Below are 16808 nucleotides of genomic sequence, written 5' to 3' on the forward strand. Positions count from 1 at the left end.
TCTTCACTGGATTATTTGTTTTGTGATTGTGAAGTTTGGTGAGTTCCTTGTACATTTTCGATATTAGCCCTTTATCTGATATGTCATTTGCAACTATCTTTTCCCATTCTGTCGGTTGCCTATTAGTTTTCTTGATTGTTTCCTTTGCCTTGCAGAAGCTTTTGATCTTGATGAAGTCCCAAGGGTTCAGTTTTGCTTTAATTTCCCTTGCCTTTGAGGATGTGTCAAGTAGGAGATGTTTTGGTCACTGCTGTATCAGTGAGATGAAACAGGGAGCATGTGTGAGGGAGCGAAGACGTGGCAGGGCTGGGAATGGGCGGCTTAACAGATGCCGAGGCCTGTGTGCGTGGTCTCCATGGACTTCGCAAAGAGCTGAATCACTAGAGAGGGAAAAGAAGCAACCCCATCCTGTGGTCCGTGGCTTAAAAGGACTTCTTTGCCATTTCGATGTCAGCTTGTAATATTCCTTGCCTGAGACGTGTTTTAATTGCTTGGTCATAACTTTCCTGACAGGTTCAAGGCCCTTCTTTGACTCATTGTCATTAACAGGGGAAAAGTCGGGGGCCCTCACATGGTGCTGATGGATACCCCTAGGAAATCAGTGAAATTAGTACACCTGAATTCCCAGGAGACCCCCGAGGCCCCGGGCGCTGGCCCTGATCCTAAAGCTGGGATGACCACCTTCTTCCTGCGGATGGAGGTATGAACCAGCCTGGGAGCAGGACTCTGGGGAGGTCTCCGTGGGCTTCCTGTCTACTTCCTGTCTACGGTTTTCTGAAATTATCCAACTGGAGCATGTGAAAACTTTTCAAGTATTACCCTCTTTAATGCGTTGTCTTATTAAGATTTATCGCGTGCAGTTTTGAGTTCATTCTCGGTTTTGTGGCAGATTCAGCAAAAGGCCAGCCAGGGAGCACGTACCCCAGACACATTCCCATCGCTTTCTTGGGACTGAAAATCAAGTAGATTCAGCAAAGCAACAGCTTGGCAACTTTTCTATCCCAGAATATACTGTTTTTAAAAAAAACCTTTAAGACTGACTATCATCTAAATAAATCAACCTTTAGAATATATATGTGGGGATGATCTAAAAAATCTTGAAGTATTATGGTAATTTTTCCTTCTAGGTTTCTCCTTTTCCAGCCATCATGCAATAAGTTTATTTACCTTTTTTGTGTATTATTTTTAAATCCTAAAAGTTGTTTTGTAAGAATAAATAACAACTTTTAGTTTAGTGAATTAGGGTAACAAGCCAAGCCCCAGCTGCTTTAGAAATAGAGTGATTGCTTCATTGTTTAAGTATTAGGGGTCTTTACATGTATTACAATTACTTCTCTGGTTTGTTTTTGTTTCAATTATTCACTGCCAGGCAATCCAGAGTTTTCCCTTTTCCAAGACGTTTGGACAGGGCTGGGCCAGCATGGGTGTCCTGCTCCTAGCTGTCTCCTCTTGCAGCTTTGGTTAAATCTGCCGGTGGACTTCCAGTAACCACTCTGTTTCATGAAGCCCAAGAAAATTACAATTCATTAGAAAGTGAGCCCAGAAAGTAAGTCTTGACTTTCAGATGTCATACTCTAGTAAGAATTCAAAAACAAATCTCCTTTTTTCTTGCAGATTGTATTACTTTCTTGGGGGATGGACCCCATGTGAATACAGGCATCTCCGTCCAGCTTGTGATTCAGACGTGGAAAGTCAAGGTTCTCCCAAACTGCTGGCCAGCTTCCCAGCCGCGGCACCTGTGCTGAGTCCTCTGTGCCCTGCGCCTGAGCTGGGGGTGTGCCAGCCTTGTGCATAGGTGGTGGGGGGGCACTCTCACACCTTACTCTAGTGTGTCAGTGTGATTGGCTGTTTACGTTCCAGTTTTTGTGATTCTTTTTTTAAAGGCATGGAACCCATTCCAGGGGACTTTGGTGGTTGGGGGAGGAATCAGAAACTAGATAACCACCAGAGGGTGTTTCCAAGAATCATTACTTCCTGATCTTGCACACTCAAATCCTTAGCTTGTAGAAAAATAAAGATACCAAGTGTCACCACCAACATTGTTGATTTATCACACTTTAAACTGACACCAAAGTTTTTGTCTTAAAGATTGTTTGACTTCTTGGATTTTCATATTCATAATCCAGCTCTGCTAGCCCTTTGTTCCTGGTTTTCCTGAGCTGGAACCTTCCCATGCTTTACTCAACGGTTGGTCATGGACATCTCTAGTTCTGTCCTGGGTGAAGTTTTGAGCTTAGGTGATGATGTATGTCTTAAAAAGTCCCATATTGCTTATGTCTGAATCAGCAGTAGATACACATTCTAATTGGGTCCAGTTTTGTTTGCTCATTCTACAGCTTTTCAAATTTCCAGTGTCCGGTAGGCTTGTTAGAACCATTTGTAAATGCCAGCTCAGCCTCATTGTGTTAAAGGTGTCATTTGAAACAATAAACCAGTTCATCAGTAGTAAAGACTAGCTTTCATTCCAACACTTAACAGCCCGAGATAAAGACTCGTGTTGACAAGAGATTTGCCAACACATTTCCCTGTGATGACACATCCTAATCACCAGCCAGACGCACTCCTCTGTGAACAGTAGCCTACGGACAAGCAGTCTGATTGTTTTCTTAAGGAATCAATTTCTATTTTAATCTTCTGAGCAGTTTTTATTTACCTTGCTATGAACACTACAGAAAGTGAACAGCGTGTTCTCATTGACCTTTCTGTGTTTTTTATTTTGCACTGTTTATATTCTTAAGTGGAATGGGAAACTAATAAAATACTAAGCTATTTGTAATAAGCATTATTTTCAAAGTTGAAAAACCATGACATTTACTTATTTTCATTTCTCATTAAAAATGTGTCTTTTCGGGGAGATAACATTGTAATCATCCCTAAAAAAGGCTCTTATCTTCCTCCTACCTTCATAGTGATTCACATGGTATCCCACACAGTTGATGTCCAATTAGTAGCCACTGATTTAATTACTAAAGTGGCTTTTTAAAACATTGTAGCTTAAAGCGGTAACACATCTACAGATATCTGAGAACCTGTAAGGTCTCAACCTATGTGATGTGTCTCTCCCCCTTCCGCACGTTAAATAAAACATCATTTGTTTCCAAAGGTTTTCAATATCTAATGAGGGCTCCTGGGTGGCTCAGCCAGTTAAGTGTCCGACTTCGGCTCAGGTTGTGATCTCATGGGTTCGTAAGTTTGAGCCCCACGTCCGGCTCTGTGCTGACAACTCAGAGCCTGGAACCTGCTTCAGATTCCATGTCTCTGTCTCTCTCTGCCCCTTCCCTGCTCGCACTCTCTCTCTCTCAAAATAAATAAACATTAAAAAATAATAATAAATATCTAATAAGACTTTAAAAACTTATGAAATTTTATTGGTAAAATTAAGTGATTCCTAATGATCTGATTTCCTAGAAGCTTGGTAGATGAATCAAATTTTTGGATAATTATCACTTAATCTAAAATTAGCTGTTGTAGAGACTTAAAATAAATTACTCTTGCATTGCTGGTTGAGCCCAAATCTAATCTTGAACTCGTTAGAAATATTTATTGTAAAACTCTATTTAGTTCTGTTTTGGAAAAAACATAAATTTTCCTCAACTGGAGCGCCTGGGTGGTTCAGTTGGTTAAACATCTGACTTTTGATTTTGGCTCAGGTCATCATCCCAGGGCCATGGGATCGAGCCCCACATTGGCCTCCATGCTGAGTGTGAACCTGCTTAAGTTTCTCTCTCTCTCACTGCTCTTCCCCCACTTGCACACACTCCCTCTCTCTCTCAAAAAACAAATTCCCTCAACTGATTGCTCACATTTCATAGGCTTTGCTGTTCACCCTTCAGTACTAGCAGGTGGAGAGGATGGCATTTTACTCACATGTAGATGGCCCTTCCCAACCCACCTGACCTACCCGAATCTGTATTCATGCTCCTTCTCTTTGTCTTCATCTCTTCCAGACCTAGCTCTGACTCTTGACCACTTAAATTAACTTGCACTGATTTCAGTCATTCAATCTGAAGATCATGACTCATATTCCTCCATCCATTTACAGCTCCAGGGCACCGAAGATGGCGTTCAGATTTCATGGTACTAACTGTGTGAGGTTCTGAAAGGGGTAATAGACCAGAGGCCCCTCATGGATGGCTTTCCTGAGTGTTGGATCTAAGGCATTTCTACTATGTAAACTTAAAAATAAAAATAGAGAAACTTGACATTGGCCATGAGCTTACCTAGACCCCCAGTTTTCCTGGATGCTCTCAGACATGTGGGGAAAAAAGCAGTTCAATTTTTGAGAAAACTTACGAACATTAAGGGGGTAGAGGCCATTCTGGGTGGTGGATAGTTGAGTCTGGTAGCTTGGATTGGAATTCTGCGAGTACCATTTATTAGCTCTGTGACCTGAAGCAAGTATTTGACTTGTTTGTGACTCAGATTATTCATCTGTAAAGTGGAAACAAGCCTTCCAGCCATCCCTACCTCCCACGGCTGTCTTGCAGATTAAATGAGATAATGCCCTTTAAGCCTGGCACGTAGTAATCCCTCAATATGTGGTAGCCTGTATACTGTGTTCCAGTGTCTTCTCATCCCTCATCCTGGACCTGCAGGGAGTTCGGGCAGGACTCTGTGTCTGCTAAGAGTCACACCAGAGCCTTTAGACTTCAACAGTAGCATCAATCTTGTGTATGTTCCCCGGCGCCCCGGAGGCTGCAAGCATGGGTCTGGTCCAGTTCTCTGCTTCCGGAAGACACAGTGTTTCCCTCTGTAATTGCTTTGGGGAAGGTGATGTTTGCAGGTCACTGGGGTAAAGGTGCTCTAGAAGCAGGACTCAGTGGGTCTGGAAGGAAGGAAGGGCACCATCTTGATTTTCTTCTCGGAAAAAGCAAGCGTAGCTGCTTCCCTGCAGAGGGAAAACCTTCTTCCCAGTGAAGTGAACAACTCACTAGTCTCTGCTTCCCACAGTATCCATAAATATGCTGAGGCCGTTTGTTTTGCCAGATGGTTTTTGGGACCCTGCTGAAATGAGAGATGGCCTCATTTTATATTTCCCTCAAGTTCTCCCACAAACCACACTTCTTGGGAGGAAGAGAAAAGTCGCCCTGTAAGCATGTTTACCTTCAGCTCCCTGGGAAGCGGGAGCGTGTCCTCAGATGATGACTCACCCTGCAGGTCTATAAAATAAAGGTGCTCGTCTGCGGGAGCCAGCAGCCTGCAGGCACAGCCGTCACGATGCAGCGGGCCTTCCTGACCGCCCTGCTCCTCTGCAGCTGGGCTCGTTGTCGGTCCCTGCCCCTTCCCAGTGATGGTGACGACGACCTGTCCGAGGAGGACTTCCAGTTGGCAGAGGTAGGTGTCCCGTCAGTCCCAGTGGTGCGCCCCGGCTCCCCGACGCCCTTCCCTTGTCCAAGCAGGTGCTTCTGGTCTCTCTTCCAGCGATACCTGAAATCCTACTACTACCCCATGAATCCCGCTGGAATCCTGAAGAAAGCTGCCGCCAGCTCCGTGGCTGACAGGCTCCGAGAAATGCAAGCCTTTTTTGGCTTAGAGGTCACTGGCAAGCTTGATGATAACACCTTGGACATCATGAAGAAACCGCGATGTGGGGTCCCTGATGTGGGCGAGTACAACGTGTTCCCCCGGACTCTCAAGTGGTCCAAAACGAACTTAACCTACAGGTACATCAGAAGCTGTCTGTCTTTAAGATTTGTTGGTTTTGAAAACAGCATGAAATGCCTAGTTCTGCTCTAGATGGCAGAACATGTTTGGTCCCATTTTTAAAAGGTAGGCTTTAAATATTTAACCAGAAGTTAAAGAAATCTACTAATAATGTTAATACTATTGGTGGGAATGTCTCCTAACATCTACTATTGTTCTGTTAACCCAGCATTACTGTATGTTGAAAATCTCAAAGTATTTTTTAAGAAAAGAAATCAAATTAGAAGTAAAAGTAGGCTGGGCCACCTGGGTGGCTCAGTCAGTTAAGTGTCTGGCTTCCACTCAGGTCATGATCTCATGGTTCGTGGGTTCGAGCCCTGCATGGGCCTCTGTGCTGACAGCTCAGAGCCTGGAGCCTGCTTCAGAGTCTGTATTTCCCTCTCTCTCTGCCCCTCCCCAGATCATGCTGTCTCTCTCTCTCTCTCAAAAAAAATAAACACTAAAATAATTTTTTAAATTAAATATCTGAATACTTTAAATGTAAGAAATTTAAGTGGTCAGATATTTGCAAATGTCTGACTGAATTCATTTTGCTGTCTTTCTTTGTATTGTATCATAATTGGTAAGTTCTTTGAAATGATGAGCCTCTACCAGAACTTCCAGAGAAGCCACTGCATTTGAGTCGAAAAGCAGTATTCCAAGAAAATATATTCTCAAATAGCCTGAACTTTCCAGAAATGTAATTGAAACTTTCTCTGTTAAATAGGATTGTGAATTACACCCCTGATCTGACTCATTCTGAAGTTGAAAAGGCATTCAGAAAAGCCTTCAAAGTTTGGTCTGATGTGACACCACTGAATTTCACCAGACTCCATGATGGCACTGCTGACATCATGATCTCTTTTGGAACTAAAGGTAATGACGTAGAATCATTTTGGAGACAATTTTACATTTTTCTCCCTAATTGTCTTCATTCTTTCATTCCTCCTTTCAGTCATTCATTACTTTTTATAGAATTCACCCAGCATTTGTGCCTGGCACTAGTAGATATAATTTGACCCATAACTCTTGCTTTTGTGTGTAGAACATGGAGACTTCTACCCATTTGATGGACCCTCTGGTCTGCTGGCTCATGCTTTTCCTCCTGGGCCAAATTATGGAGGGGATGCCCATTTTGATGATGATGAAACATGGACAAGTAGTTCCAAAGGTAATATTTTTTATGAAGGTATGTCATGATTACTAGATTAGATTAGACAGTGACCCCCCATTGACAAGAAGTTAAGAAGCAGACTGTAAATTATATTTGATGGTTGATTATATTTTTCAAAACTATTATAAGTGTGTCTTATGCTTATTAGTCTCTATATATGACATCCTTACACACCTATGTGAAACATTAAAAGGGAGCAGTTTGGTTTAGTGGCTTGAGGGATACTAGCTAACTTTGAATGAGGACCAACATGTCTTTCTGTCAACCAAGGTGTTGTTACTACAGATTACCTTTTGGCATGTTAAGGAAGTATGGATTATTACTTATACATATCTAAAAACTATTAGGGCTCGATAGGCAAGTCATATATGGGCTGGATGTGAGTCAAAATGGTTTTTTTTCCTTGACAGAAATAGCCCAAGTGCAGTTAATTGTCTGTTTCCTGTTATGTAAGTTACTTGTTTCTGACATGCTTATGTCACTGATTTTATGAGCACCATTATAGCAGATCAAGACAGTGTCTTACTCCGAACGGCATGAGATAGACCAGGTAAAAGTTGTACATATAAGAGCAAAATGAAACTCGTGTTGAATGAATTCAGACAGTAGTTGAGTCTTCAAAGCTCAAAAGAATACAAAATATTATTTTAGGAAGAAAAACCAGATTGTTCCAACTAGGACTTAATTGTGGAGGTATACTGGCCATTGGTGGTGATAATCAGAGGTAGTCCTCATAGAGGCTAATGTTGTTCACTTAAATCAAATGGAGTGTTTTTCCAAAGAGTAAAACTGGGCCTTGGTTGGCCAATGCATGAGCTCTAATGCCTCCAATTTGTCTTTGGAAGGAAAGGTGAGAATTTATATATTTGTGTTCTGAATATTACACAGCTGAAATGAATAAAATATTCACAAAGAAACCACAAAGGCCAGGAAGGGGATCCATCGCTGGTTGTTTCAAGGAAGAACTGCTTGTAACTCAGATCGTGTGAGCTTTGATTGCTCCTATGGTCTGCACACATTACTAAGTTGGTTGTACATTTTCTTTGAGCACAGGCTCTGATAGCAAGTGATGTTTAAGGTCAAAGTGAAACCACTGATTCATTTCCATATGTTTTTTTTTCAACCTTTTATATGTTTTTCAATTTAAAATACTAGTATGAAGAGGCTCAAATATTGGCAGAAGGAATGACTAGAAGAAGTCCTGTAAAAACAGTGATACAGTGGTCTGCTAAAATAGAGGAAAGTGGACCGATCATCTCCAGAGTCTGTATTTCTTTAAACTGTAGAGTTTAGAGATATTCTGGAAAGGATTGTTTGATTGAGATTTATTCCCAAGTAGATTCCCAGAGACCCTTTTGAGTGCATCTGCCGTACTTGGTTGTCATCCCTTTTCACACTGCCTCTTGTTCTGATAATGTTCTAGAAACCCCCTTGATCTGTGTCACCCTATGTGACTTCGCATGATTCCTCCTTTAAGGCCATCACGTGGCCTGAGAGAACAAAGATTATTAGTGTCTTCACAATAAATCCTCACTGATGACTAATAACTCGAGAGCAATCTGTTGATACTCTAATTATGTAGGCAGCTATAATCAAAGAGAATACTCATTTTCTTACAAGGATTAAATCAGTATTTTGAATCTCCCTTCAAGCTACTGAATATTAATTTAAAAAGAGAGTAAAGTAGCAAAGAAAGAGAAATAGATGAAGAAAATATCATTCCATCCACAAACTGGTCATTGGAGGACCTGGTTTTCTCATCATTTTCTTGTTTCCTTACAGGCTACAACTTGTTTCTTGTTGCTGCCCATGAATTTGGCCACTCCTTAGGTCTCGACCACTCCAAGGACCCAGGAGCACTCATGTTTCCCATCTACACCTACACAGGCCAAAGCCACTTCATGCTTCCCGATGACGATGTACAAGGCATCCAGTCTCTCTACGGTAACTCTTAATTTATCAATTCAAAATGAGAATAGATACAGACATTTATTTTCAAAATTATTAGTGAATTTCTCATGACCAATATTGCTGTCCTGGTTCTGTTTTTTTTTTTTTTTTTTAGTGTTTATTCATTTTTGAGAGAGAAAGAGAGAGAGAGACAGAGTGCAAGCAGGGAAGGGGTAGAGATAGATGGAGACACAGAATCTGCAGCAGGCTCCAGGCTCTGAACTGTCAGCACAGAGCCCGACATGGGGCTCGAACCCACAAACCGTGAGATCATGACCTGAGCCAAAGTCAGATGCTTAACCGACTGAGTCACCCAGGCACCCCCTGGTCCTGTTATTAGAACCTGGAAAAACATGCCCACTTTTTCTTTCTAAATCAGACTACCCACTCACATAGAAAGTATTCTATTTTCCAAAGATTTTGAAGATTCATATTTGTATTTTGATACCCTCAAGACACCTCTGACATAAGGAAGAAAAATATTCAGTTCCTAATTTGGCCAATGAAGCAACTAAACCCTGGAGCTTAAGTAGCGAATCTCCAGGACTGAGGTTGAGGGTGAAAGTGAGGTCTTCGCCAGCTCCCATAAATCCTGGGTGTTCCTTCAGCCGCGTCAGTTTGCTACCATAGACACCGTTCAAGTGGCCTGTGGTTACTTAACCATCTACAGGGACCATTGTAAGAATCCCTTCCTCTTTTTTTTCTTCCAAATTTTCAACAATGTTTACAAAGTAGTTAAGCCTCTCCCCAGACAAGCACACATGCCTGCCACAGAGAGAGCTAAGGCCACAGGGCAGGGTCGTCGGTGGAAACACTTCTGGAGCACAGAGCTCAGCACACTTGCCACTTCCCCTTCTGGGCCGAAGTCCTGGGGAGCAGCCGGCGTGAGCGTGGGCCAGCCTTTCTCCTCATTTTCCAGGGTTGTGAGCAGGGTGTTTGACGAGGTAGCTAGGATGAACTCGGTGGGGAGAAGGCAGCTCAGAATTGTCGCTGTGGCCGGCTCCCTTTTGGCACACGTGGGAGCTGGTGGGTGAGGGGAGCCACACACACGTGCCACATGAGGGCTGCCGGAGGCCTGGCTGGGCACGGAGAGCAGTGCTGGCGTGGACTGGGGAGGCAGACATCACGGACGCGGCCAGCTGGTGCCAGCTGACGTGAAGCTCCCTCCGGGACGCTGAGCCACCAGAAGTGAGTGGTTCCAATGTGTCTCTGGGGAGCAGCCTGTTTGCAGCTGGGGCACAGCCTGGGACCAGTGTCCTCCAAGTCTCTTGCCCCTCCTGCAGCCCACCCATCCCTATCACTGGACTCAGGACACCTGAACTTGTAGTTGAGAAGGGTGATCAGGGGTCTGGAAGGACGAGAGCAGGAGGAACTGCAAGAGCAAGTGACACACCGTATGTGTCATGACACCGGAGCTGAGGACCTACTGCCCTCCCCGCAGGGGACCTGCTGCTGTCCATTAGCAGGGTCGGGCCATCAGAGGGCCCATTCTCACCACCTTCTGTCGTTCGTGTTGTGACTGCAGGTCCAGGAGATGAGGACCCCAACCCGAAACATCCCAAAACTCCAGACAAATGTGATCCGTCCCTAACCCTCGATGCCATCACCAGCCTCCGAGGAGAGACCATGATCTTTAAAGACAGGTACTCGTGATTCCACTTTACATGATCTGCGAGTCACAGGCACTCATGAGCTGGATCTGCAGATTGCCAAGCATCCAGTCACATTTCCCAAGATTAAGTTAACAGTGAAACTAAGAGATCTTTGGGCAGTTTGGTTTTTTTTTTTCATGTTTCTGATGAAATAAATGACTGACAGATAAACACCTTACTTTCCAATGGGGAGTCTTGGCATTATGCAGCCCCTCTTTACGACTTTGGTTGTACTCGTTCTTATAAAGATAACCAAGTAAATATAGAAGTCTAGTGCATTTATGTTAAAAACACGAGTATTGAAATCAATCACCATATTAGTAAACTCTTAAAATGTCCATGTGAATTCCTTTTGGTTTGAAAAGACTTTTGTTCTGGTAACATATGTGGAAATTTGGGAGAGGGGGTTCTTTCAAACCTAAACCCACCTGTGGGTAATGAACCATGGATTTTTAGCTTCCTATTAGAACATTGTTCTAATGATGCTGACTTGTTCATTTGTTCCTTTATTCATCCATCGATTCATTGAGCCCTTATCAGTGATCCAATAGCATTCCCACCTCCCCTGTTAGAGCCCCGATTACACTGTAATCCAGGAATTTTCTAATGCATCTGCTTCCCTAGGCCACCAACTTGGAGGACATAGTTTTTGTAACCCCGGGTTTCTTTCCAGAGCCTAACCCAGCACCTGGCACGTTTGCTCGCCACTTGTGAGATTTGCAAAACTGAACAAAGCGTGGTCACAGCTCACAGAGGCCGCGGGGCCCTCAAAGGCTCTGTGAGATTTCAAACCCCACTGTAGGCTGCGGTTCGTCCAGAAGGGACACGCCCACAAGTGACGATCGCTGCAGCTTCCCTGCGTGGCTGTGGACACCGGTGGCGGGCGGCCACAAAAATGTTTGCACTTCAGAACTATGACAGCGAACTCTGCACTTCTCCTTTTCCGTTAGGTTCTTCTGGCGCCTGCACCCCCAGCAGGTGGACGCAGAGCTGTTTTTAACAAAATCCTTTTGGCCGGAACTTCCCAACCGCATCGACGCTGCCTACGAGCACCCATCCCGGGACCTTATCTTCATCTTTAGAGGTAAGCCTTTCCCTGCAGGCAGGGACGAAGCTGATGCTGCCAGAGGCTTGGCAAGATGGCCCTCCTTAGAAAATACCCCGAAGAAGAACCGAGCCTAACAAAATAGAAAGCAGCCCGTACCTTCTACCAAATGTCCCTAAATGTGACAAGTGAAAAGTCTGCATTATTGCCCATCTTTACAAATCTACCACTTGTTTTATAGCGACCATGCCAATGTTTCCTCATTTCCTCTTAAAAATGTTTTGCTGAACAAACCTGATAACAATGTACATTTTAAAAAATGGAAAAAAATATTATCCATAATTCTGTCTTCTGAAAAGTCCATTTATTTCATTTTCTCACTTTTTTAGTAGTTCTCCACCATATATTATATATATGAATATTTATGTTCATAATGTATGCAGATTTTATTTATTCTATAAATATAATTTATTGTCAAATTGGCTTCCATACAACACCCAGTGTTCATCCCAACAAGTGCCCTCCTCCATGCCCATCCTCCATTTTCCCCTCTCCCCACCCCCACCAAACCTCAGTTTCTTCTCAGGATTTAAGATTTGCTTGTGGTTTGCCTCCCTCCCTCTCTGCTTGTATCTATTTTCCCCCTTCCCTTCCTCTATGGTCTTCTGTTAAGTTTCTCAAGATCCACATATGAGTATATGTACATTTTAATATTTTACTTGTTCCCTTGACAGAAAATTAAAGTTTTCCAAACTCCTGCTCTGTATTCATGATCATAATCAGTAAAGGCTACTAATGTTGTTTCTGTTGTTGGACTATTATAATTAACAGTCTCATAAAGTCACTTTTAAGAGAAGGAAGTAACAACTTTCTATCTGGCATAAAATTTGAGCTTTCAATCTAACGTAATGTTCCCACTGTACTGCTTACTCATGAAGAATTCTTAATGTTCTTTTCACCCAACTCCAGAGTAACATTCAGAGGTAATAAATAGCCAAATAATCATGGTGTTTCATTGGTAATTATACTCATAATTAGGAAATTAGTATCTTAGATCCAGTTTTTGTTTGACAGATGCTTATTTCTATGTTTCATAAACATGGTGCCCACAAAGGCTAATTTATTTCCAAATGCATAAAATGAATCTTTCTTTGTTAAAGTAAATATCTACATAATGGGAGTCCTAATAGGTTCCCTTGCATAATAACACCATCTTTCACTTATTCTAGGCAGAAAATTTTGGGCTCTTAATGGTTATGACATTCTGGAAGGCTACCCCAAAAAAATATCCGAGCTGGGATTTCCAAAAGAAGTTAAAAAGATAAGTGCAGCTGTCCACTTTGAGGACACAGGAAAGACGCTCTTCTTCTCGGGAAACCAGGTCTGGAGGTATGGCTGCCATGTTTACTGACCCGTCACTGGTGCCGTGCAGGCCAGCTGGCTCCCACTCACTCTCGCTAGCTTAAATCGTTACCTCATGTATTGTTTACAGTGTCATAGCAGTCACGTTGATGTCCATTCCATGTCAGCCCTTGAGGGCAAATCCTCAGACAGGTATTTAAAAGTCTCAAGTGCTCTTGAAAACGCACATGCGCACACACAGGACCCACTGCCTTGGAGCCATTCTTGTCTTTCTTGACCACTTGTCATCCCCCAGCCCTGCTAAACCATCTCTTTTACTTTGACATCTTTGCTCTCACTGGTCTTTCCCTTGGCTCCTCTTTCTTGTCATCTCCTTCTAATTTACATGTAGCTCCATCTTCTGTGGCCAGAGAGGACAGAGGAGCAGGTACAGGAGAAGACTGAGACAGAGAAGGCCGCCATTGCCTCCCTCGTGTCTGCTCACCCATTGGAGAGCTTGGCCAGGAAGCTGCTAGACCCACAATTCTTGAAGTCAGGTGGAGTTAGAATATTTAGAACATATGTAGATATTAAGGCAGCTTTGACACTGGCAACAACAAAGAGCCTAGAGCCAGATAGATAGATAGATAGACAGACAGACATAGATAGATAGACAAGTAGATGGATGAGAATATATATGGTTCATATATATAATCATTTATACATATATATGATTTCAGGATGTGTTTTGGTTGGCTAGGGCATGCCATATATATATATATATATATATATATATATATATATATAGAGAGAGAGAGAGAGAGAGAGAGAGAGAGAGAGAGAGAATACCTCATAGGGATCCCATACTTGAAATGTTTAAATTAGTAGCTCTACTTTATCTGTACACACATGTGCATGCACATGCACACGCACGCGCACACACATGCACATTCCCTGTATATGTCTTCTTTGTCATTTGGCTTTATTTCTGACAATGACATTCCTTACTCTCTCAAGTTTTCCCGGTGCTGCCGTGCCGGTCCCCATGCCTGCCACAGGGTCTGTGGTCAGTGAGGGCATATGACTTACCGGATCTCAAATGCATTGTGCTCACATCCGCCCATTTGGCTCGAAGGTCTTTCCCTGCATCTCTCCCTCTTGAAACTCTGCCCACTGTTTCAAGTTAACTGGAAATACCATTTAACCTCAAAGTCCTTTTCGAGCCCTTGAGGCTCTCTCCCTCCTCATGTACTCTCATGGCACCCTATGCGTCCTTGTGACGATGCCTAGGTCCTGTAGCTTAGCGTTGCAGTGTGCACAGGTCCTAGCCGTCTCCATAGTTCAGCAGCTCTGGACTTAAAAATGTAAAATTTGTGTCAATTTCAAAAGGTGTTCTGTAGCCACTGTATCATTTCTAAGAGAAAATCTAAGCAATACGACCTACTTAAGAGTCTCTTTTCCTCCCCACATAGCTATGATGACAACAGCCATGCCATGGATCAAGGCTACCCCAGGCTGATAGAGGAGGACTTCCCAGGGATCGGTGACAAAGTGGACGCTGTCTATGAGAAAAACGGTAACTAGCTCCATCACACGGATACTAACGGGGGGCTTCTCTAGTCCCTCAAAATCATTTCCCGTCCAAAGCAGTTTTATCCAGACTTAGATGTGCTAGTGAATGTGTGGCAGGCGAGGACTGAGTGTGACCACTCACACAGGCAGCAAGCAAAACATAACATGCTAGAATAAATGCAATGGTACTTAAATTATTGCTAATTCTCCAAATAAAAGATGCCAAACTTTAAAAATTATCTTAAATTGTGCTTACCAGTGCCAAGATACAAAGATTACTGCCATAATTTAAGCCAGAGATAGAATGGCGGTGTCATCTGTATAGAAGGAAAATGACTACCATCACTATATTGTTGTTTTTGCCTTAATTTTGAAAAGAGGTATTTTTCAAAACTTAAAACCAATAGCTTATATCAACACATCAAGCATCCACATTGGAGCTCATGGCAAGATGACGATTTCTAGGTGACAACTCAGGAGACCCAGGAAACTTGTACATTTTTGCCTCCCTGAAATGATAAGCAATGTATTAAAGCATTAGAAGGGTTTTAAATGTAAGTGTTGCCATGTTTCAAAAAAAGGGGATCTATGGGTGCTTGGGTGGCTCAGTCGGTTGAGCATCCGACTTTGTTTGGCTCAGGTCAGGATCTCACGGTCTGTGGGCTGGAGCCCTGAGTCGGGCTTTGTGCTGACAGCTCAGAGCCTGGACCCTATCTTCAGATTCTGGGTCTCCTTCTCTCTCTGCCCCTCCCCTGCTCAGTATCTGTCTCTCTCTCTCAAAATAAAATAAAAAGACATTTTAAAAAAGTTAAAAAAAAAAGGGGGGGATCTAACGGGTTGCACTTTTAATGCGAGCTGGAATAAACCCTTATTATTTGCAGACTCTGAAATTTTCTGTTTGGTCTTTTTCTTACAGGTTACATCTATTTTTTCAATGGGCCCATCCAGTTTGAATACAGCATCTGGAGTAACCGCATTGTTCGAGTCCTGCCAGCAAATTCCCTGCTGTGGTGTTAAGTGTGTCTTAAATACTGTTGTTATTTAAATCCTGGAGAGCATTTGAGATGATACTTCCAGTGATGCCGGGTGTGGGGGTGGGGTTTCGGGAAAGCTTCGTTCTGTGAACAAGCCTCAGTAACTTATCTTTGAATAGGTTGGATGTATATAGTGAGATGTGGCTGGAACCACAGTGAAGTTTAAAGTAACAGGTCACCTGATTGCTGCGTCCTCCGCAAGCGGTCCTCCACAGTATTTCCTGCGGCCGAAATGGGACCCATGGTGTGTCAAAGAGAGTTAGCATCTTTTTAAAAAGTATATTTATAAGGAGACTTTGCAAAGGTATAGAAGTAAGTCACAGTTACATAGTTAATGAATCATCTTTATGAAAAAGCATAAAGTAGTATGGAAGTGGAATTTGCCAGGAGCGTAGGGTACCAAGTAAAGACAAAAGCCAAAGGGAACTATCTGTAATAACGATACTGTAGACAAGTTTCCAAAGGAGTAATTTTGGCTTTGCACTGACACTATCCGAATGTACGTGGCCCCATTCATATAGACACCAGAATGTGTCAAGGTCACGAAAGAGGAAAGACAGAGGCCAACACTAAAGATAATAGATGCGCCTGTGGGTTCTGCCTAATTTTCACTTTGACCGTGATTCCAGAGCTACTCTCAAAGAAGACATTTTTTGCCTGTTATAGGAGATAAAGAAGATAGTTTCTTTTTGTATTCAAACATTTCAGGTCTCTCAAAAATATCAAAGAATTAAATTTTTTATCACAATGATCTATTACTCTTTCATGAATCATCTGATTAAGACTCAAGGTGGTATTTTAGCCCTATTTTCTGAAGATACAGACTCAAACATATCTTAAAAATTGGAAGTGTGCTAGACAGAGACATCCAAAATAAAAACAACATCCGCGGACCGCAGTCTTCTTGAGGGTGTGAGCTGTGCTTTTCTCTCTGCTTCCTTTCCTGGTCCTGTGACCCCTCAGCACATTTTACCCCGCTTGGCACGGCGTTCTCACCGAATACCGGAATGGCCACCGAGCGAAGAACATCTTGTTAACAGAAATTCAGGCAAAGAAAATAAAGTGTGTTATAGTTGCAGAATGTGTTAGGAAGCATTTATATTGCTTCTAATAAAAAATATGTTTTCAACACAGAGGAGTATAGTTTGTCTTTTGGTATAATTTTACACTTTCCTCACACAAAGAGAGTCCATTTAAGTCATTCCTCTTTCTTGCCCATATTTCTTGCTGAATGTAGTTGGCTCGCTGTTTTCGTTTTGTTTGTTGGTAGGGAGACTAAGTCCAGAACCTAGATGAACTGTCCCAGACTGTGTTAACGGGCACTCTAACAGGTGCGGTGGGCGGCAGCTCTCCACTTG

General features: G+C 42.8%; 1 protein-coding gene and 1 long non-coding RNA gene across 2 annotated transcripts; both read left to right on the top strand.

Annotated features, from left to right (window-relative positions):
• The first annotated feature begins 555 nt into the window (after positions 1-555).
• Positions 556-2034, top strand: LOC115306375. The gene is made up of 2 exons (XR_003915314.1): positions 556-700; positions 1615-2034. It is a non-coding gene; the product is annotated as an uncharacterized LOC115306375 (long non-coding RNA).
• Positions 2035-5183: 3149 nt separating this feature from the next.
• Positions 5184-16552, top strand: MMP13 (matrix metallopeptidase 13). The gene is made up of 10 exons (XM_029956735.1): positions 5184-5334; positions 5422-5663; positions 6410-6558; positions 6728-6853; positions 8639-8800; positions 10332-10449; positions 11409-11542; positions 12733-12892; positions 14317-14420; positions 15333-16552. The coding sequence occupies exons 1-10, from the start codon at positions 5218-5220 to the stop codon at positions 15431-15433; spliced, it is 1413 nt and encodes a 470-aa protein (XP_029812595.1). The 5' UTR covers positions 5184-5217; the 3' UTR covers positions 15434-16552.
• Positions 16553-16808: the final 256 nt, after the last annotated feature.

This window comes from Suricata suricatta, chromosome 11 (assembly GCF_006229205.1).
Source record: "Suricata suricatta isolate VVHF042 chromosome 11, meerkat_22Aug2017_6uvM2_HiC, whole genome shotgun sequence".
NCBI classification, from domain to species: domain Eukaryota; kingdom Metazoa; phylum Chordata; class Mammalia; order Carnivora; family Herpestidae; genus Suricata; species Suricata suricatta.